At 42.1% G+C, this 23,707-nt stretch overlaps 1 protein-coding gene across 2 annotated transcripts; it reads left to right on the top strand.

The window, feature by feature from the left end:
• The first annotated feature begins 897 nt into the window (after nucleotides 1-897).
• On the top strand, nucleotides 898-18,521 carry opn8b (opsin 8, group member b). Of its 2 annotated transcripts, XM_084560173.1 has the most exons (4): nucleotides 898-1,079; nucleotides 11,288-11,581; nucleotides 15,468-15,796; nucleotides 16,836-18,521. In XM_084560173.1, exons 1-4 carry the CDS (start codon nucleotides 1,010-1,012, stop codon nucleotides 17,190-17,192), a joined length of 1,050 nt encoding a protein of 349 aa, XP_084416299.1. In that variant the 5' UTR covers nucleotides 898-1,009; the 3' UTR covers nucleotides 17,193-18,521. The 2 variants fall into 2 exon arrangements, with proteins under 2 accessions (XP_084416299.1, XP_084416298.1); XM_084560172.1 differs by lacking the exon at nucleotides 898-1,079 and having other exon boundaries at nucleotides 11,075-11,581.
• The last annotated feature ends 5,186 nt before the right edge of the window (nucleotides 18,522-23,707 follow it).

Raw genomic sequence — 23,707 nt, 5'->3', positions numbered from 1 at the left:
AATAAAGTGTAATCTGAAGGCAAAAGACTGCGTAGTGTTATTTGTACTTGTGAGTGTAAAATTGTGAACAAACCTATCCTGACACTGGTGGTGGACAACTGTGGTCGCCACAATGTTGATGGAGAGTTAATTGAAGTAGCGATATTTAATTTGAGCTGTAATATTATGTGACAACTATGACGCATGCTTCTATGGGGAAAGGAGGGAAGCAATTTAAGCTGCCAAAGCCCTTCATAGTGCCAGTAAATGACAGCTCAGACTTTCCCCCTCATCGCCCATAGTGTCTGTGTATATGCCCACAAATTAAAGTAAAATGACTCTTAAAAATTGAGATAAGTCCATGGGAAAAAAAGAAGTAGAAAGATTAAAATGGGTGTGTGTACCTAATACTGAGTGTCTGAATTAAACCTTTCCCCCAACACCAACTCACTGTCTGAATTCACATAACCACGAAGTTGTTCTCTGGCCCACATAGAACATTATACAGCGCACATGACATACATAAGCAGTTATCCATAGTACACTGCATGCAAACAATGAGAGAGTAGCAGCACTACTCAATATATTGCTTGCATTAATTAATCTTGAACTCTTGATACATGTGTTTTATAGAGTTTAGAGCAGATGCAGTAGAGATGTTTTAAAGTACTTTTAATAGTCTCTGTTGACGTATGTGTCATACTCAGGGTAGTGGGCTGTTCACAAAGGTAAGTCCTCTTCCATTTACTGGTACCTTAAACTAATTTTACCCTCACCACGTATCTCTACCCATTACTTAAACGTTTGGTCACAGGCAGCGCCTCATACGCCGGATGGTAGCCCTGCCCTTTACGCACGATCTCCCTGGCAACATAACGCACACTATAGGCACAAGACTCCAGTCTTGTGCGTCTCCGCGCCTCTCCTGAAGACAGATGGATCTGACACCGGGACGCATCAGCAGCGACGCTTTTTGACTTTTCTCCACCTCGCCTCTTCCCTCTCATCCCGGCCACCGATCACCTTCCCCATGGATATCTACGCCTCCACTCTGTCGCCAGCGCTGGATATCGGCGCAGGCTGTTACCTGCTGGTTGTAAGTAAGTTGAGAGCCGCGCGTGAATTCCACTAAAATTTAAAATGAGCTGCCGTGGTTTTCTGTGTGCTTTCTCTCTCCTCTCTGTGTGTGTGTGTGTGTGTGTGGAAAAGCAGAGCAGCGCTGAATTAACCTAGAGACTAGAAAACCGACTAAAACGCACCAAATTATAGTTTTTTCATCACCCATTTTAAGCGTAACAGTTGGCTAAATGTATTGATAAATCTACTGATAGTCATGAGTCTGTATCGCCCGTCTCGCCAAAACTTTGTTTTGACAGTTCAGCCCCGGGGACACCTCATGTCTGGGGGAAGCTGCAACTGCGGGTTTGTGTGGTGTGTGTACTTAATTTAATCGGGGCACATTTAAGGGGAAGGCTGTTTACACACTAACAATGCCAAAAACTGTTATGTTTCAGGTAAAGCGTGTTTACTGTGAGTGACCAAAACAAGTCTGAATGTGTGTGTGTTTGTGTGTAAGAGGGAAACCTTTGACCTTGCTGGATACATTCTACGTGATATAACACATTGTTGCACTAGAAACTATCCATTAGTAACTCTGTAGCGGGAATTTTGAAGATAAAATGTGGAATGGAAAGGCTGGAAATAGAGCAGTTGTTCCGGTTCTTAACAGGTTTTCTTTCTTTCAGCCTATACAGACATCAAATATCTATGCAGTGAGACGCTGTTAAACTACTAACGCTGTATGTGTCACATTCATTGCCATGCCATATTATATGTGAGAGTAAAAGCAGACTTAATCTTGCATGGCTCTGAGCTATACTGCGCTGTGCCGTATGCAGCATGACTGACAGCTCACATCCTCTCTCCAAGGGAGTGTTTTCATCTCACAAAGCCGCTAAGACTCAGGGGTAGTAGTAGTAGTAGTCCTCTACACTGACAGACACTGCAGACACCTTCCCGCTATTTCACACATCTTGTCTGCCTTATGATTAGGGGGCGAATACTGAACAACCAGAGGCCGATAGATAGCCTCACAGACCATAATGGAAGATTGGATGATAAGCAGCTTTCTGCAAACATTGTGCGTGAATTGGCCGGTGTGCAGACAGATCACTGGCCCTGATGGCAGCATCCACGGGAGCAATGCAGGGAAGGCATAGCATTTAAACCCACCGCAGGATCTAACTTTAACACCGTGGAGTGAATCGGTCCTGCCAGTGAACAGCATGAGCTAGTATAAAATCCTGGCTAAGCATTGTCATTCAACTCACACCTGTAGTTTATCCCTCCTCAATGCGTGGTGGATCAACCAGGAGAAACATTTAATGCGATTTAAAAATGCAGCTAAGGATGTGATATTTGTGAAAGAATGAAGCAGGGTTTTAATGGGAATTAAATTAAGTACGGAAAGTGAAGTGCTTTAGTTGTCATTATACAACATTGTACAACGAAATTGCATGGTCGGATGGAGGGTTAGTCCTGAGCCGCTGCAACCGAACACGCCACAAGTGTGGGCCAACCCGACCCGGCGCCTAGCACCCAGGTTTTTTTGATGATTAAATGGATTTGTCAGTTGTACAAGCTGTGGTGGTATTCGTACTATGCTGCACTACGTGTACAGTCTCAACACGAGTTAGCGACTGTCCCTGTGAAACATAATGCAGGCAAAGGAAACTCAAAAAAATAAATAAATAAATAAAAAATACACATTCTGTGTAAATTAGATTTTGTGGCGAAATCCACATTCCTTCATTACATTCATTTATTATATTCATTGCACATCTAATGTCCAATTGTCTGCAGTACCTCACAAGAGGAATGTCTGTTTAGAGGGATGTCAGTCATAATGACTGCCCTGATTTCGGTTATTAAGATGGAGCAAGCCTATTTTGAGAATCTTTACACAATTACACAGAAGTCAGGATGAACACGATGGCGCTTATATTCGCGTCACGGACACAAAGTATATCGCACCTGTGTTGGGAAATGGTTACATATATATAATCAGATGAGAGTTGCTAAAAGGCTTGTTGTGTACCATTTCTATCTTTGAGATGTGTGTCACCATTGGACACTTACACTGGAGTAAAAGTTGTCTTTTTGAAGTTACTGCTCACTATGGAAGCGAGAACAGAACATTAAAATCTAAACAGAAATTCAAATTCAGAAGCAAAAGCAAGTAAAAAGGCCTCTCCTACTCTCTGCCCCAAAAAAGTCAGAAAAAAAACAGCTACCTCCTCCTATTCTGACCTTATCTCCTCTTTTAATATATTTAGTAAAATCCCTTAATCCTCTTGTACGTAGTGTCCACATTCTTCACTTTTTTGGGGCCCTGAATGAAAAAGTCTCTACTTCCCTCGGGGCTTAGATTCATGGTAGGAAAGCGTGACGAGCTACTGCTGATTAAATAAAAAATAAATGCACAAAAAAACAGTCAGTGTGACAGTTTTCATGCTGCCAAGTTGCCGAGCGGGTTTCCAGAGACGTTCCTCTGGGCTCTTTGGGCCTTGTGGTGGAACAATGTGTCACATCTTTTTGGTCACAAAATCCTATAAACATGAACAGACATCTCAGGAACCCAACATGAGAATATTGTTAGCTTGGCCGCTCAAAAAACAGCTCACACTTTACTGTGGAGATAGTCTTTCTGAGTGCTCTTTGTTTATATTTTTCAGTCATATAGCTCTATGAATTCACTGAGATGAAGCAGCCGGGAGTGGAACTCCACAGGGCGTAATTGATTTGATCTGCATTGCAAAACAGCATGTTACAAGTGCTTAATATAATATTACTGCTATTCCCTAATTATTTACCCCTCACCTCTCCTGCACTGGTACCTCCACTCACCTCTTCTCACACGTAATCTCTTTCCGGTCAATATTGTACCTTTGGACCATTATTGATCCCTTTGAGGATTAGGATGAAGATGACAGCCTCATCTATATCTAGCAGTGAGGACTGTTTTGCCATTGCCTCTTCTTTCACTCACATTTAAGGTTCGATGTATAGATCCATGGCACATGGTGAGTGGCAGTTGTTGTTTTAGTTAATTCCTACCCCGAGCGTGACCTTCCATTGTGCTCCTAACTGAGTGGTAAAAATTGTTATCCATTGTAGGACTTTTTTTTGTGTGTAGGAGGGAGCTAATGTAGCATTAAATTCAGGGGACAGCTGCACATAACAGTAACTTCAGCATCCCTCTATTCATTCATGAGGTATTGGCTGTATTGCTGTCTAAGACCCTCATTGTTGGCAGGATTAAGGAGTGAGGGACATGGTTGATGTTAGTTAAATTACTACCCTGAGTGTGGCCTTCTGTATTGCTCCTAATTATCCATCCAGGCATCCTTCCATCCATCTGGCCTCCTTCGACATGAAAAGGCCAACCTCCCTATGGAGCTACCACTTGGGGGGGAAATAATCGGGGTTGGGTGCAGTGCAAGCTGCGCAGCCGGCGAAGGGAATGATCTTGGCGTGTTGTGACCTCCTGCACCAAAAATTGCTCTCAATTAAGTGGTAAAAATTGAGCTCATGTAGGATTCACTTTTTGACAGCTGCACATCACATGGGCTTTAATGGTAATTTCAGCCTCCCTCAATTAATTCATGAGGTAGTGGCTGTGCTGCTGTCTAAAACCCTAATTGTTGGCGAGATTAAGCAGTGACGACATGGTTGATGTCAGTTGTATTACTAACTTGAGTGTGGCCTTCCATTTTGTTTCTAATTATCCATCTATCCATCCATCCATCCATCCATCCATCCATCCATCCATCCATCCATCAATCTGCTTGTGAGGATGGGTTGCGGTGGCAACTGGCAAAGCAGGGATTTCCAGACGTCCCTCTCCCTAGCAACACATTCCGGTTATTCCTCTCAGCCAGACAAGATACCTAATCCCAGCACATTCCAGCAAATTCTGGGTCCACCCCAGGGTCTCTGACCGGCCGTGCCCAATAAACCTCCAAAGGGAGGCCCAAACCCCCTCAGCTGGCCTCTTTCAACGCAAAGGGGTCAGCCTCCTTATGGACCCACCACTCACAGGAGAAAGCTTCAGGGTGCAGTACGTGCTGACCTCCTTATTAAGTGGTAAAAATTGTTTTCCATTGTTAGGTTTCTTTAGTATGTTTAGTGGGTTGGAAGGAGATAATGTGGCATTAACTTCAGCAGACAGCTGCACATAACATGGGCTTTAATGGTGACATCGGCATGTCTCTTCATTCAGGAGTCTGTCGAAGACCCACTTTGTTAGTAGGATTAAGGAGTGGGGATAAGGCTAGGTGTCCCTATTGATTCTTTTGTAGTTTATGAACGGTAAGTGGTTAGAGCTATTGGCTTACATACACATGCTTGAAAGTAATTTTCAGTGAGCTGGAAGTTGATTGGGACACTTTGGGCTCAAACAGTCCCACAGCTGATCCTGCATCAAGTCCAGGGTTAATTTTGGGTGGAGAGTCGAAGAAAATGAGTTGGGTAGAGTTATTCTTAAATAGAAATTTCTTTGCTGTTGTTTCCCTGTTTTGTGCAAGTTTTTTAGATTTAGAAGATTTAGTTTGATCCCCAAGGAAGGATGCAGTTGGTTCACAAAAGAAATGGAAAATGGAAAATAGAAAAAAAACTCCCAAATGAGTGAGTTTATGTGGTGCTGGCTGGTCCTTGCCTCTGTGGATGAGATATAAGTGCATAGCTTGAAGCCTGGCAACATAGATTGTCATGTGAATCCCCCTGCTATTGAGCAGGCAAGTCAGAAAGAAGAGAAGGTTGTAGAACCGAGAATGCTCAGAAATGGAAGCTTTACCTCTGGAAACTGGTTCAGCCTCAAGCTAAGGACCAAAGATGGAATGTCTCTATTTTCTAATTAGAGGTGATAGGCTTCAGTGTTTCCACACTTTGTTTGTGTTTCATGAAGCCACTGGCTTCAAACAATGGCCTTGTCTCCATACTTGTTCTGCTAGATCTTAGTGCTGCATTTGACACTATTTATCACAATATTTTACTACAGAGACTTGAAAGTGTGATCAAGATTAAAGGAACCGTATTAGAGTGGTTTGAATCCTATCTGTCAGACAGACTCCAGTTTGTCCATGTCAACAATGATTCTTCTACTTAGCTCGTCTACTTACTACAAAAGTAAGTCATGGGGTTCCTCAGGGTTCTGTGCTAGGACCAGTACTCTTCACATTATACATGCTTCCCTAGGCAATATTATTCAGAAACATGGCATAAACCTCCATTGCTATGCAGATGACACCCAGCTATATTTATCCATGAAACCGATTAAAATTAATCAGCTGGTTAAACTCCAAGCCTTAAAGACATAAAGGCTTGGATGACCTGTAATTTTCTACTTTTAAACTCAGACAAAACAAAAGTCATTGTATTTGGCCCTAAACATCTCAGAAATTCATTATCTTATCACTTAGTTTCTTTGGATGGCATTACCTTGGTCTCCAGTACTACTGTGAAAAACCTAGGTTTATATTTGATGTGGATATGTCCTTTAATTCGCACATAAAGCAAGTAACCAGGACTGCCTTCTTTCACCTGTGAAATATCTTCAAAATTAGGAACATCCTGTCTCAGTGTGATGCTGAAAAACTAGTTCATGCATTTGTGTCTTCCAGGCTGGATTACTGTAATTCATTACTGTTTGGCTGTCCAAATAGCTCTTTAAAAAGCCTCGAATTGATTCAAAATGCCACAGCAAGAGGAATTGACATTGACAGGAATTGGCAAGAGAGATCATATCACTCCACCTTTAGCTTCTCTTCACTGGCTCCCTTTAAAATATAGAATAGAATTAAAAATCCTTTAAAGGCCTAGCTCCATCATATCTGAAAGACCTCATTGTACCATATCATGCCAACAGATCACTTCGATCTCAGAATGCAGGCCTGCTTGTGGTTCCTAGAAATTCAAAAAGTAAGAGGGGAGGTAGAGCCTTCCTGTGGAGTTTGGGTTTAAGAGGCAGACACCCTCTCTACTTTTAAGGTCAGGCTTAAGACTTTCCTTTTTGATAAGGCCTATCGTTAGGGCTGAACTGAACCATCCCTTAGTTATGCTGCAATAGACCTAGGCTGCCGGGGGACAATGCACTGAGCACATGTCTTCTACTCTATTCTCTCTTGCACCAAGTTCCTATCCTCTACTTTCTTTTCTCTGGCACCAAGCTCTTGTCCTCTAATTTCTTATCTAATTTATTCTCTATTACTAGTCGTGCAATTCTGTGCTACTACTGTATAGCATGTTGACTGCTGTGCCCTCTCTTTTCTATCCAAAAAAGCGTTTAAAAACGGCAGCTGGACTTGTAGAGTTTTTTGAGAAGACGTTTGTCAAAAATTGGAAACGATTCAGCGATCCACCTACACCCTCAGGTGTAGGTGGATCGCTGAATCGTTTCAAAGGACACTCCTTTGAGGATAACAGCATCGGAATCTTAGCCAGAGAAGATCGATGGTTTGAAAGAGGAGTAAAGGAAGCCATCTATGTCAGATTGGAAAAACCTTCTCTAAACAGAGGAGGTGGACTGAGATTTAATCTGCCATCTATTTACAATACAGGTTTAACTTTTGTCCTCAAGAAGTTTCAACCCTATTCACACCTTGAGACTGGAGCCTCTGATAGACAAGGGTTGTTAGAGCACCATTCATAGGGAAAGAGGACAGGGACAAACAGTCCCCCTCAATGACAGGTAAGTATCAAACTGTTAATGGAAATTAGCTGCACCGGTTTCTGGTTGTTTACACAAACAAGCAAGTTTCTTAAACCTCAAACTTCCCACCAGTCCCCTAGAACTGAAGAAGCTACTTGGATAAGTGGTGAAACATATTCTCAAAAAACGCTTTTTTGGTGTATGACGACTGAGAAACTTCACAGACATGTTGGCCGGCCTTAGGCAGACTGGTCCCTCCTTATGAGCTGGGTTTTGCTTAAGGTTTCTTCCTGTTAAAGGGAGTTTTTCCTTGCCACCGTTGCCTTCATGCTTACTCTGGGGGTGTCAGGCCGGGTTTCAGAGCGGATTTTGTAAAGCGTCTTGAGACAATTTGTATTGTTATTGACCCTATATAAATAAAATTGAACTGAAGTGAATTGAACTTTCTGATGGCAGTCTTGTTACTTCACACATTTAGCAGACTTGCATTATTAAACTAGTGGTGAATCCACAGGATGCCACTTACCTAACAGTCGGCAGGCTTTTTCAGTACTGCTGACAGTGGTAGCCACCGAACTTATTACTTTTAGCAGTTTAGAACCAAAATCTAACCAAACCACACAGATGGATACTTTTGCAAAATCAGTGGAGGAAGCTGATTATGAGATTATGAGCTCTTTGTATGACCCTTTAATGTTTAAATTCTCGTCCATCACCTAATTCCATCAGAAAGGTGTCCCAAATTCATTCCACGGCTGCTGCCTTTTGCCACGACTTTTCCCAGTCTGACCTGAAGTGAAAGCTGATGTAGAAGCAAGTGTTTGAAGTGTCTCCTTCACAAAGACAATCTTCACAAAGGTTCTCTGAGAGGAGGTGTAAATCCCTAGGGCTATTCTCCATATGTTACTGACTAACTTGTGGACTGAGGTGAAAGTGCGTATAAAATGTGAAAGATATGACTGAGGGATGCAAGTTCAAGTTTTTCAGTCTGAAAAACAGATTAATTCTAGAAATCACTACTGTAATGACTGTAGATTTTTTTCTCAGATCTGGTATGAAATGCGTCAAGTGTAAATAATGACTACAATGTTACAAGCATTTCTGTGTGGGGAGGTTGGGCTTGGTAGAATGTGCACTATGATAGTGGTATTGTCGGAGGTGGTAGAGGCGTTCCACTTTACAGTTACAAAATTTACGCCTGATACAATAGTGTATTCTTTCTGTTCGGGTTAGATTTCTTCAGCTTTGAATGCCTGTCAGTTGCTCCTAAGGCGTTTGCACACCCAGTCTGTCTCTACCGTCTTTCATAAACCTTTCACGCTGAATCTGACATGTGTGTTTTTTTATTCCTGTTCTTTGTGAAAATTTGCAATACAAAACAAAAGGAAGTTGTCGAGCAGTGAGGATGATTTTGATGATGGTCTGGAATTATCCCAATGGTTTCCAGTTCTATTACAGGATGCCAGTGGTCCAGTTTTATATTCTCCTAGCAAGCGATAAACCACATTAAAAAGACCAATCATTTCTGCAGTGCAATTGATTCTGCTGTCAGAATGTTTAAAGTAGACGGTACAGTTTACCAAACTCCGTTTTTTTCAATGCTTGCATACACTGATCAGGCATAACATTATGACCACCTTTCTACTATTGTGTACACATGGTGATGGTTAGCTTAGCATAAAAACTAGCATACAAACTTTTATCAAAGAAAGTTATCAAAAAATATCATTAAATAAAATCTAGCAACAAAGTAAAGTGTGCTCAGACAGAATATTACATTTTACAGCGTGTGCACAGTCAGATCTGAGGAATTAGAAAACAATTCCCCTTGAGCAAAAAATGTAACCCCGGGCAAAAAAGCTCTTTGTGTACAAAGACAAGACGAACTGAAAGAGGCTAGAGGCAAGTGACAGAAAGAAGAGGTCTTTTCGTGAGGTTTGATATCAGTCAGGAGATCAGCTGTTTACACAAACAGTGGAGCATATGGTTTGCAATGATTGTAATTAAAAACACTGTTGACACATGCATTTGATGTCTGCCTAGACTGTGGCGCCCCTGAAGGTGTGCTAGGGTTTCTTGCAAGAAGACATTGGCAGAAAATCCTTTAAGACCTGCGAGTTGTGAGGTGGGCCCTCCATGGATCTGACTTTTTTGTCCAGCACCTCCCACAGACAGTCAACACCCTGAATCATTTTTTGCTTTGTGGCAGGGCACATTATTCTACTAGGCCATGGCCATCAGGGAATAGAAATAACAGCGACATGAGTTACAGGACGCAAGGTGTCCCAGCATAAAATTACCCAGAGCATCACACTGCCTCTGCCAGCTAGTTTTCTTCCCATAGAGCATCCCGATGTAGTGTGTTCTCTCGGTGAGCAACCCACATGCACCCAAGTATCTGTGTGATGTAAAAGAAAATGAGGCTGAAGAGACCAGGCCACCTTCTTCCGATGGACTTTGGTCCACTTCTTATGCTTATGTGCCCGTGGTAAGTGCCTTCAGCAGTGGACAGCATGGGCACCCTGGGTGATCGGTGGCCATGATCGATGATGCTCTGAGACCTTTCTACCAGCGTTAGCTTTGTCAGCACTTTCAGCTACAGTAGCTCCTCCGTTGGTTTGGACCACACAGGCCAGACATTGATCCCCGCGTGCATCAGTTGGATGCCCATGACCCTATCACAGATTTTCCTTTCTTAGACCACTTTTATGTACTAATCACTGCAGTCTGAGAACACCCCACAAGAGCTGCAGTTTTGGAGGTGCTATGACCCATTAGCCTAGCCATCACAATTTGGCCATTGTCAAAGTCACTTTAGTTGCACTTTAGAACAAAAATGCCATGCATGCGTGTAAAGAAGATATTGTTCAGAATGACACATTTCAGAATAAAATGATACCTCTTTGATCTTGTGAATTTGCAGTATTTGATCTATCCCTATAGCCCTATATTGGCTGATTTGTGGTGCTACAGTGAGATCGTATAAATACAGTGGAGTAAAAGTCACTAGGTGCCTCTCACCTGTGGTGGAACAGAAGAATAACATGGACCAGGTTAGTGTTGTGCCCATCGTTTGCAGGCTTCCAGTAGGTGGAGTAACAGCTCAGTAGTTCAACTTCTCATCTGTTCTCTAAACTTTAAAATGACTGTGCTACCTGATCATCACTCCATGTCTTGGCTCCAAGGCAACACTTTTTCTCTCACCATTAACGTACAAGTGACTGATCTTTACACACACCAAGACTATGTTTGGGAAAGAGAACGGGACTATACCTACACCCATGACTTTGATTGATTGCGTGTTGTAGTGTATGTGAGTGTCCACCATGTTTTTTCATGCACATTAGATGTTTCACAAGATTAAGCATGTGCTGGGCCTCTTCTGTGATGCAATCGAATGATTTGTTGCCATGGTATTGTGCAACAACCTTGGTTATGTTCAAGAGGGAAAGTATGATGCAACCTGCTACCCATTTTGTCTGCAATGATTGACTAGGATTGTGTCTGACCAACAAATGTGTCTTTGTTGGTCAGACTTAGATTCACATCATGAAAATGCAAGATCACTTCATCTACTTTGTCTTCTCCTGTCTGTCTCAGCTGTGCTCTCCATCGTGGGTAACGTGCTCGTCCTTGTCATAGCCTTCAAAAGGTCGTCAAGGATGAAGCCACCAGAGCTGCTGAGTGTCAATCTGGCAGTGACAGACCTGGGAGCAGCTGTTACCATGTACCCTCTGGCTGTGGCCTCCACCTGGAGCCACCACTGGCTTGGAGGAGATGCAGCTTGCATTTATTACGGCCTGGTCGGATTCTTCTTTGGCATTGCCAGCATCACGAACCTGACCGTCTTGGCCATCGTGCGCTTCATTGTGTCCCTCAACCTGCAGTCTCCCAGTAAGTAATTCAGGCTGTCCAGAGACTGATATAAACATGACTTGGAAAATGAAAATGGTTCTTTAGTCAGGAGAACTAGTATAAAGAGCGAGGTCCACATTAGGGACTTCTTGAGACAGGGTTTCGTCTTACGTGTAAAACTAGTTTTCATTTGCAGTTTGGTTTGGTTTAGGAAAGGATTATTTAATCATTTTGGTACAAAAAAAACACTTTGTACCTGAAATGATCCACGAAGGCAAACTGTAAAATCCAGATTAAGGAGAAGACAATTTCACAGGCAAGAGCACTTTGAAGGTGCAGTTGTGGATCCACCCCGACAGCCACGTCAGAGATCTTGAAGGCTGAAATCAGGTGTGATCAAATAAACAAAACATTTTCAAATTCCACGTAATTATCACATGATTTCAAGAAAAAAAAAAGTCATTTTCTTGTGACAGATTATCTCTCGAGATATCAACTTTTGTTTCCTCTGGATGACAAAATACTCTAATCTCTTATTGTGAGAAAACATTATATTGAGACTTAAGATCAAAATATAGTGGCATTCAAAAAAAAAAATAAAAAATTATTGCAAGCACAGATATCTCCAGATTCTGTAAAGATCCTATCTCTGTGTCTTTAAGTAAAAGCACTTTATAAATAACTCTTGATTTTTATAGCTGCATATCAAAAGGGAAGAAAATCACTAGCAATGTCGATCATTAATCTATTTTGAGTGCAAGGCGGCGGCAATTAGCTACTTCCACATTTCCACAATGAATATTTATTGGTACTTTCAACTGGGGTTGGTGTTTACCGTGTTCACAAGAAAAGTCCATGGAGGTTGGCGGTTAGCTGATATATTGTAAATTATTTGTGCAGTATTTCATTTGGAATTTTATTCATATGCACGCCTGAGGAAAATGCTGATATTCCCAATGGCCTCATCCTTTCATTACGCCTTTGCTTTTCCTACTTTAAGTTACCCACTCATTAGCTTGCATAACTGTTAGCCTCGGTGGCTTTTTGAGGGCAACCATTGCCCAGCAGCGGTGTTCTCACAACTTCTAGACAATGTATCCACTTGAATGCCGAGCATTTTGTGTGCACGTCTTCCCATGTCGTAACCACAAGGTCACAAGTTCCAACTGAAGGCAGAATAAGTTACATTTATATCTTTCTTGTGGTATATGCAGGCTGTTGCAGCTATCTGCATCTTTGAATGACTTACACCAATCAGGCATAACATTCCTAATATTGTGTAGGACGCCATGTTATTCATTTCACCTGTCTGTGGTTTTAATGTTGTGGTTGATCCGCTTATTTTCTACCTTTTGCTCATTGATCTCCATTTAACTGAGTAGCTTAAACAGTGAAAAACTTTATTCAAGAATAAGTGACCATTTTGCCAAGGTCAGACTGGAAACTGTTTTGACAATGCGTGTCATTGATAAAAAAAACATTCATACTGTAACCCTTTGTATGAGCTGCAGCTTTTTCATTTTTTGCAATTTTCAAATATTAAGCATGAGCTTTAGATGTGCTGGTGGATGGATATTTTTTTTTTTGCTACCTATAATCCATACTAGCTTCTTCCAGTCTTCACACCAAGTTAAAGGCTGTTGGCTGTGGCCTTATTTTTAAAATGATAGTGCTTTCGATTTTACCGTCTAATTCTCGGAAAGAGTGCGAAAAAGCACATTTCCTGTCAAGCTATTTCTTTACATAAATGACCTGGATGGTCAATGTGTCTCACACGCTGAAGTGTCTTGCTATATGGATCATTTCTGAGTGTCTTGACTACCTCGCTATACAAGTACACACTGTCATGAGAGCAGATCTGCGCAGACAGCAACATAGACATTAACAGCACAGCAAGGCTGTACTCTTGACTCAAGGCTCACCAAGAAGAATCAGACGGGCTTGCTTGCATAAGCATTCCGGACAAACAAGCCATAATTAGCATCAGCAAGCAAAATAACAACACGGGGAGCATAAGGCAAAGTCCACATGGATGGGGCTCGCATCAGCATGGGGCCCTATAGAGAAGACAACAAAACTACACTATAAATAACTTGACAAATACTGAGGCAAAGATTCTGGATGAGATGTGAAAAAAAAAATCAATTGACAACTCATCCACACCATTTAGTAATTGGTTTGAAGGCAGAAATATTGGTCGTTTGCCCTCTCTCATGTCTGTGTGCGGTTTCTGAGATAATAAAAAAGGCAAGACAGAACTGTAGGTCATTGCAAAACAATTCCATATCCTCCCTTTGTGACACCCCACAGATAATGGTTTTGGTGGAGAGGAATTTCTGGAGACCAGAATATAAATGAGTCATTTATTTTAATTTTTTTTTTCATCTAAGGATATCACATCTAGAGGGACCGCTGTCTTTGTAATGTCTTATTTTAATCTTCTCTGTGCAGTCCTATCGCAAAATGGTGGGACTGTCATCCTCTTGGACTTCTGCATTTTCATCTTAGACTCTCCATATTTCCATCATTTTGAAGACAAGAGTAAAGGCAGGAAAAGGTCCTCAAGCGAACAAGTGAAAACCATAGACTGTAAAAAAAAAGTGGACGTCATGACAGTTCCTGAAAAGTGAAACCAAAGCATATCGAACTCCCCTTGGTGGCAGCTCCACCTCCTCCATGTTAGTGGATGGGACACCTCAAATATATATATTTTTTTTCCAAGGATGGTTTCTGTAGTTTTAGGCAGTTAATATAATGCTGATGTATGTTCAAGTGTCTATTTTTCATTGTTTGACGCTATAGAAACTGGATGTGACATCATGATGATGGACAGAATTTTTAAAAAAAATAAATAAATACCATGTGTAATTCAACATTTCTTAATAATTGGCGGAGGCAGAGCAGAGTACAGTATTAATCAAAGGCAAACGCCAGTGTGTCTAGCAGATGAGGGGGCAGATCAGTGATATCGCGGCTCCACTCTTGGACAGTACTGTGCAGACTCTGGCTCCAAACTCTCGACATGGCGTCGCCAGTGTCCCTGGAATTCTGGAGTCAGTTTGACCAATGGGAGGAAGTGGGGATGCGTTGTCCATTTTTCTACAGTCTATGGCAAAACCGCTGCAGTAAAGGTCTGTCAAAGAATCAGAGGCCCGGTTCACACCTCGCGTTAACATCCGTCCTGGGAAATCTGATCTCAGACCACATTCAGATGGAGTCTGGGTGCAATGGATCCTGTGTCACATTAAAGGTCACCTACTCAGCAGTGGTGCTGAGTGGAAAAAAGCACCATAAGTGGTTATGGTGTCTGTCGCTGTAGCTGTTAACTAACTAAATAAAGAAATAGGAGGAACTTATTCTTGGATGATGTCCATCGGTCCCAGATTTCAGGCAGTCATTGACTTCAGGCACTTTTAAGCTTCTAAAATTCAGGGACTGTGCATTAAAACTGTTGTAAGTCCTAAAACTGTCCCCCAGTTTGGATGTGAATACCCTCAAATTAGCTAAAAAATTAGCACCGGAACATGAATATGCTCACGTAAACAACTAAAATGGCAAAAATTGTGTCAGTGTCCAATATTACATACATTGGCCTCAAATTCAAATTCAAATATGAGCTCCATATAATAAGTCAAACCATATTTCGTAGAGTCACCTGCTTAAAATGCTATTATGACACAATAACAAGCCCCATCTATGAATACTGCCTTGGAAATCATTGATACATGGCACATACAATTTTTTTCAATCAATGCAACAGAGAAGTTACTCTGACTTGACAGGTTTTCATCTCTATTAACTTTCACCTTTGCAACCTAAATGGGAAAATCTGGATTATAGAATTGGTTTGAAATATAAGCATACATTCATTGATACTGTTTAGTATAATGTGAAGCATGCTGAATCTTTGTCCTTCTCCCTGCAGGAGAGAAAATCACTTGGATCAAAGTGAAGATGCTGTGCATGTGGACCTGGCTGTATGCTCTGATCTGGGCCCTGTTCCCCATACTGGGCTGGGGCCGCTATGGGCCAGAGCCCTTTGGCCTGTCCTGCTCGCTCGCCTGGGGAGAAATGAAACACAATGGCTTCTCCTTTGTCATCTCCGTGTTCTTCTTCAACCTGGCCTTACCGACCATCATCATCATCTGCTGCTACTTTGGCATAGCCATCAAGCTCTATTTTACCTACAGGAAGTCGATGAACAACGGGCACCGAATCCCAAATATGGTCAAGCTCCATCGGAGGCTGTTAGTAGTAAGTCATGCTTTCTAATGAGAAAGATCTAGTAACGTTCCAGGAGTGGACCTTCAATGATGGATCTCTAGACCCTAGACCACAGGTGTCAAACTGATCCGTGAAAGGGCCACTGTGGCTGCAGGTTTTCATTCCAACCATGCAGAAGCACACCTGACTTGGCTCAATCAATAAACTGAACTGCCTTCACACAGTCAATTCAGGTGTCCTCTTGCTTGATTGGAACAAAAACTTGCCAGCCACACCCACTGCATGGGTGCTGCATGGTTGGAATGAAAACCTGCAGCCACAGTGGCCCTTTCACGGATCAGTTTGACACCCCTGCCCTAGACCTTTAAGGGTACCTTACATCTCTGCAACTCCTTCTAAACGAATCAAACTAAAATTTCAGTCAGTCAAGTTGCCCTTTACGCTCATATGTGTCCTGACCTATAGAACAAATGTAGTTAGGACTTTGGAGGAATTTAATAAAAGGTATTAAGTGTATTTGTATTAGTTTGTATGATTCCAGGGAAACATTTCCAAATGGAAACATGGCGCAGAACCCTTTTTTTGTTGATTTTGTTACAAAGCATTGATAGAGAGCCTTATCACATGGTTCAATGACAATCACCTCAAGCTCAATATCACCAGAGCAAATGAGCTTGTGGTGGACAAGCAAAGAAACAAGATGAACCCTGTGCTTGTTGACATTCGGGGAGAGGAGTGAGACATTGTGTGAAAATTTGTCCCAATTAGAGAGTAAATTTGTTAGTTATGGTCAAAAGTGCCCTTAAGACAAAACTGATGAGACAAAACATCTGGATATGAAGTGTAAACTGACATATATTGTACTGCTAGGAGAAAAAAATCACCTTTTGGTGACGTACAAACCATCAGGACATTACAGAGGACGACAAGTGCATATACTGGGTTTACGGAAGTGGCTTTCAAACGCTTAGCATACATCCTTAGTGCACATACTACTAGACGAATTAGATACTTGCTTTTTTAAAAAGTATGTTTTTTTTTTTACTGACACTCTCCTGTTTTGTTGCAGATTGCTGTTTTGATCAGCCTAGGCTTCATAGGCTGCTGGACGCCCTACGGTTTGGTAAGCTTGTGGTCCATTTTCAATAAAAGCAGCGTCATCCCGCCCGAAGTCAGCCTGCTGCCGTGCATGTTTGCAAAGAGCTCCACCGTGTACAATCCCATGATCTACTACTTGTTCAGCCAGACCTTCAAAAGGGAAGTGAAGAAGCTGCCGTGGCTGTGCCTGCTCTCTAATACGTGCCAAGTCTCCAACAGTGTCAACGACAACAGCATTTACATGGTCAGCGCTGACATCAAGCCCAAAGTAGCAGCGAGATCTACTTTGCATGAGAGCATAGAGTCCCAGACGGTGATTTTGGGTTGAAAGACTTTTTTTGTTAATTTCTTTGGAACACGCTTCAGGAGAAACTGTGGAGTTTCATAATGCGTTATCTCACAAGCCGTACCAAGATAGAAAGCAGCTGTGGGGTGCTATAACAGGGTAATACTGGCCTCTTTTTTGTGGCTGAGAGGGTGTGTCTTTACAATGTAATAAATGTTACAAAAGTTCAGCCAACAAATGCTATAGAGTTAAACTTATGTTTTTAGAAGACTGTGGCCCGGAAACAGCTGTAAACTCATTTTTATTTTGTCATTTCCCATGTACTGTAAAGGTTTACACGATTACACAGGAGCGTGTGAAAATGGCTGAGAAGTGGGAGCCACTGAGGGTCAAAGAAAACCATGCATTTAACAAACCAAAGCTTGTTCAAAGGAATACAATAAAAACCTTATATCGAGCACAGAATAAAGAGGGGACATTTGCGGGTTAGCTCAGCGATAGATACTTGTGTGCTTGAATAATTAGTATTTTTTTATTTTTATTTGTGTATCTCCAAATCGGGTATTTTACATGTCTTTTAATTAAGAGGTCGTTTAAATGGCTCGGCCTCTTGAAATGTTTATGAAAATGACAAATATTGCATTGTTGGTTAAGCCGGTGGTTGCCGCCATCGGATCTCATGAATCTGATATTGTTTTTATTGTGACAATGAAAAGTAACCCAAACTTTGCTGAGCTGAAATGTATTTCCAAGAATATTGTTGGAACAACAACAAAAAAAAAAACGCACAATTAAAAAATGTGAAATAAATCCACATTTGCGATAATGGACAGGAAGAAGAAACAATCCCTCCTGAATGGGTATTTTCACCTCCACAAGTCAGTTTGAACTGAGTCGGATGACGTCATGAATTCTGTTGTGAAAGCTACCCGTTTTATTGTAAAGGTGTCGCTTCTAATTTATGTTTGCTTAATGCTAGCTTCGTTGTACAGGGATTCATTACGTAACAATGCACGCTAACTATTGTTTCCTCTAACTGCCACTCATTTCTGAACTTTTTGATTGGGATACAAAGGTACTTACAACCAGTGAGGAGGGAAATGAAGCTTTGGTAAGCACCGACTCACTACGAGGCGTGTGGTACCATCAGAAACGGCAACATCTGCTGGCCAAGTCCTTGGTTTTGCTTTTGTACGCATGAATTCAATCTGATGAATATGGGCTATATACCAGTGGCCTTACTGCTTTCAGTTATGTTTTTTTTGAATGACAAGCATGTACATCTCTGCCACACAGAAGTGATGTAACAGTTTGCCAACGCTTCCACTCGGAGAGGTCGATGTTGTATCAGGCTCTCTGCTACTACACACACACACACACACACACACACACACATATATATTAACCTTCAAGAGTAGATTGTGAGATATATATATCTCACAATCTACTCTTGAAGGTGGAGTGAGACATTCTTGAGAAATACTGCTGGTGTTTGAGGCCAACGACCAAACAAATGCATCCATCCCCTGAGAAGCTTGGAACCTTAACCTTCATGGGCGTGCATTTGCCAAGGCAGCAACACGAGTCTCAGCTCTCCTTAGTTTCCTGCTAATATCACAACATCAGCAAGTCTTGGTTCTGTGAAACACAGTGAGCCGTTACCCACCAGTCAAGAAGATACAGCAACCTCATCATCTGCCATCAGGCCTTTCAGCACTCAGAGGTCTCTTCACAGTGTTGCCAGATACAGCTGATGGTATCCATCTTAAAAGCTGTTAAACAAAAACCCTAGAATTCGCACAAAACCGCTCAAAATATTAGACTGATACCTTGTTCACTAATATAATGACCCAGATTGCTTACTTACCCTCATGTAGCTACTGCAAAGCCAGTAGGTGACGTCATGTAGTCCAATGAGGGGCCTATGGAATGCTTGTGTACTCTTTAGAAAGAGGCAGCTCAAACAACTGTAGCTAACACTGCTCGGCATGTGAAGACAGACTAATGACAATACAACAGGCAGCTTCCTATTTGCGCAAGCAGAGTACATTCAGCGCGTTTGCTTACCCACATAGACACAATTCTTGGAGCGAGTAAATACACTTTGGTCTTGATCCAAATAAGCATTAGCAAGAAAGAAAGAAAACTCACCCAAATTATCCCAAACCAAACCAAATGTTGTTCAATTTCCCAACTGTGATTTTATTTGCAAAATAAAATTCAAACCCACCCAGCTGATCTGGCAGCACTGCATGAGCATTCAGCTAAAAACTAAGGTGAAACAAGGGGCTGGACTTGTAGCATTTCTTGAAGACACACTCATCCAAGCAGCTTCCTTGTGAAGTAGTAGTAGTAGTTCTAGAGATGTTACTTAAAACTGTGGTGAAACATCTTCCAGAAACCCAACAAGTCCAGTTGTCCTTGTTTGTCAGTTTGTTTGTTTTCTGGTTATATCATGACCTGGATGACTGATAACCTTCAGAGAGATAGAGAGGTAGGGTCTCACCCATTCTGGTGGACCACCGTGGGAACTTATTTCTGAATAAATGTACATAGAAGTCAATGGCAAGAGGCAAACAATTATTTGAAGCACGCCACGATTAATGCATGTGTTGTTTGTCAATTTAACTTAAAAAAAAGCACCATTAAATTGTTTGTAAAGCTGCTTCGACATTTCTCATATAAAACACATCACCAACGTGTATCTACAACTTCAACAGTTTTGCAAAAAAATCTGCGACTTTCTTCTCTTGCAAAAAAAAAAATTGCAAAATATGTGGATTCATAGCACAGTTCAACTCATTTGCCTCTCGCCACAGACTACTGTACTGTCCCCAAAACAAGGTCCCATGGAAGTCCACTGGAAGACTCCCTAAACTGTTGTGGAGATCGGTCAAAGCCACTTTTTGCAGATGTATTTTTCAGTGCACAAACGCAACAACGGGAGGAGATAATCTCAGAATTTGTGCGTTAGATTCAAATGTCTTACTCCACCCTTACTTTCACATTAGGCAGTATTAAATCTGAGCATGTTTGAGGAGATGTTCCGTCCACGTTTGTCACCTGATGAGCTGTGTTTTATATAGTAAATGTATATTGTATATTTTTATTTGAATTTTGTTGTGCAGCGTGTTTTTTTTTTTCTTCTTTTTTCTTGCAACTTGTGACTGCTGTTGACAGTGCTGATATAATTTGTGAATGTAAAGCTCGGAATCCTGAACATATTTATGTACACAATTCAGTGGTCATGTGTGAGAATAAACACTTAATGAACACGGTAAAGTCATGGACAATGGCTACACCATGACAACGCTGCATAAGCGCTCTTCTCATCTGCAATATGAATAACGAATGAGCAACAGCCTGCCATGGCTGTGTTTAATGAAGACATGCTGGTGCTCATTGTGAATTCAGGTCCACCTCTTTGTCATCGTTAAGCGAAGGAGATGGTTAAGTCGGCCGTTTTATAAATCCATCAAAGCGGAGTGGCAACAATATCCGTGTGCACATTTGCATACATCTCTCTCACTTGACATTCCATATTCTTAGTATGCTCTTCAGATACGGCTCAAGAAAAGCATGACATCCCCTGGAGAACGAAAACGAAATAAGTCGAAGCCACGCTCATGTGCGAGGTGAGTGAGTGTGGGTAACCTCAGCGTGCATTAAACTTTCTTTAGAAGCTGAAAAGTCACCCTCTGTCTCTGTGCCTGTGACCTAGAAATTGACCGCAGTGTGTCATCTTGATGGATGTCTCAGATTTCTAAAATGCGTCTTTGAGGAGAGAGGAGGCTTGTCGCAGGTAGTACAAGTGAGGAGGCACGGGTGTAACCTAAGGAAGTGTTTTAGTCACAGGTTACAGATAAGAGGCATGGAGCACAACAGGAATAGTCTGACACTTTGTGAGTTGAATTAAAAGTACAAATTAGCCCTTGTCAAAGCTCAAAAAGTCTAATCCTTGCTGGCTAGTACATCTCACCCACTGACATACATCATAACCAGACAATCAATGATTTTCACTTCACCTGTCAGCGGTCATATTGTTATGGCTGATATAGTTTATCAGTTGTCAGGAGCACTATTATGGTAGATGGATGGATGCATGCCTGACATTGTTGGGGCATGCCGCTAACGAGACGACGGATGGTGTCCTTGGGTACCTCCTACCGGATCTGGACCAGGGAGCTCCTGGACAATCTGAGATGCATCGTGGCGGTGCCAGGTGGACGGAAACATGATGTCCCAGAGGTGTTCTATTGGATTCAGGTCAGGCGAGTGTGGGGGCCAGTCAGTGGCATCAATTTCTTCATCCTGCAGGAACCGCCTGCATACTCTCGCCACATGAGGCCGAGCATTGTCGTGCACCAGGAGGAATCCAGGACCCACTGCACCAGCGTAGGGTCTGGCAGTGGTTCCAAGGGTTTCGTCGAGATACCCAATGGCAGTCAGGGTGTCGTTGTCTAGCCTGTAGAGGTATGTGTATCCCTCCATGTATATGCCTCTACTGACCCGCCACCAAACCGGTCATGCTGAACGATGTTACAGGTAGCCGAACGCTCTCCGCAGCTTGTCTGTGACATGTGGTCAGGATGAACCTGCTCTCCAAGCTCCATGGTGCCGGGCAGTGAGCGCAGGGTCCGCTAGAGGACGCTAGGCCTTCAGGACACCCTCATGAAGTTTGTTTCTGATTGGAGACATCAACAGTCGTTTTGTACGACCGGCAGTGCACATCCTGCTCCTCCATGCATAAGGCAGTAGGTACCGGTCCTGCTGATGGGTTGAGGAGGTTCTACGGATCTGTCCAGCTCTCTTAGAGTAACTGACTGTCTCCTGGAGTCTCCTTCATGCTCCTGAGACTGTCCTGGGGAGCCACAGCAAACCTTCCAGCAAAATACGTACATGTATTCAGTCTCATAATATCTACAAATGCCAATATTAGCATGCCTGTGTTTGCCATGATCATCTTCCTGCTTATTGTGATATCATGCTAAGATTTGTTTATTAGCATTCAGCACGAAGCACTGTTGGGACTGAAGAGTACAAGCTTGAAATTGAAAATCTTGTGCATGTGGGTTTTCAAAGAAGAGGGCTTGCATACCACTTCCTCCTAACTGTAGTGTTGAATTGCTGTGAGCTTTCACAAAAAATAAAAAAGGCAATATCTCTGGTTGTGCCGCACTGAATCGATTATTTAAACTTGATTAAAAAAGATGGCAGTGAGTCAGGGAACGTCTGTGCCGAATTTCATGGCCGTCCCATCAAATGTTGTCAAGAGGAGTCACAGAGAACCACAAATGTGGAATTCATCCACATCAGTCCATGTGTGTGAAATTACAAGGCCACAGCCAAAACAGTCGCGGTGCCAACATAAACGTGAGCCTGTCCTTTTCATCAAAAACAATTCTGACTTTCAACATCTGATATGAGATCTTTGTACCGCTTTCAGTGAAACGGCAGCTCACTGTTTTGGGGTTGTACATTTCGAGACCAGATCATAGCAGACAAGGTCAATGGTTGGCATTAATTCAACAGTTGATATGGTTTGTAAACAACAGATATTGCTAAGCTTAAGACATCCATACCCTAGTTAGGCTGAAAAGAAGAAGTATATTAAAAACAAATCGTGCAAAGGAGCCCAGGGTAACTTCTTAGCAACTAAAGGCATCTCTGACATTGGCTTAATGTTCACAAATCCACCATCAGGAGAACACTGAACAACCACGGTGTACATGGCAAGCAGCTAGGACAAAGTCGCTGCTCTCTAAAAAGAACATTTTTGCCCACCTGCAGTTTACTAAACCAGACAGAAGACTATTAGGAAATGTTTGGTGTGCAGGTGAGACCAAAGACGAGTTATTTCGTTGAAATGAGAGGCTCATGTTTGGAGATGAAACAACACCGCATTCAGCCTCAGAACCGTCCTTGTTTGGGTGTGGTTTGCTGCACGTGGGCCAGGACAGCATGCCATAATGAACCATTTGGAACGGCCAAATCAAACTTCTGACACTGATCCGATAGAAATGGACCTGAAACAAGCAGGAAAAACCCACCAACATCTCAGAGCTGGAGCGGTCCTATACTGAGGATGGACTCCAGTTCCTCCAAGCCGCTGTCGCTGACTGATCAGCAGTTACCGGAAATGTTTAGTTGCCATTATTGCTGCACAAGGGAGTCACACAAAAATCAAGGGTGCACACATTTTTGAAACTCAGAGATATGTACAACTGATTCATTCTCTTAAAATAAATAAATAAATAAATGCACAAGTATATTTGTGTGTACTTTGTGTAAAAATCTGCTAATGTTTTGACTCATTCTCATGCGGAAATGTACATGTGAACATATACTGTACATGTGGAGTTGCTGCATGAAAATGAGCCCAAGGCAGATTCTGCCAGAAAGTACGGGCTGTGTTTGGTTCTAGCAATAACCCGGTAGACCTATACATTAATATGCTGATACAGTATCTCCACAGAATTACTGTGAAGGGTCAACATCCTAACGTAACATCTCATCATTCTGTAGTTAATCTTATCATTAACTTAAAATCTTTGTCA

The sequence above is a fragment of the Chelon labrosus genome, assembly GCF_963514085.1.
Source record: "Chelon labrosus genome assembly, chromosome: 14".
Lineage (NCBI taxonomy): Eukaryota > Metazoa > Chordata > Actinopteri > Mugiliformes > Mugilidae > Chelon > Chelon labrosus.
Note: the sequence above shows the minus strand (reverse complement) of the source record. Positions and strands in the feature narration are given on the sequence as shown.

Bases quoted from the DNA above. Each gene is read 5' to 3' on its own strand.
- opn8b (XM_084560172.1), top strand. From the start codon at position 11,203: ATGTGTCTTTGTTGGTCAGACTTAGATTCACATCATGAAAATGCAAGA. The intron at 11,582-15,467 runs GTAAGTAATTCA...TTCTCCCTGCAG, and splicing joins CCTCAACCTGCAGTCTCCCA to GAGAGAAAATCACTTGGATC. The intron at 15,797-16,835 runs GTAAGTCATGCT...GTTTTGTTGCAG, and splicing joins TCCATCGGAGGCTGTTAGTA to ATTGCTGTTTTGATCAGCCT.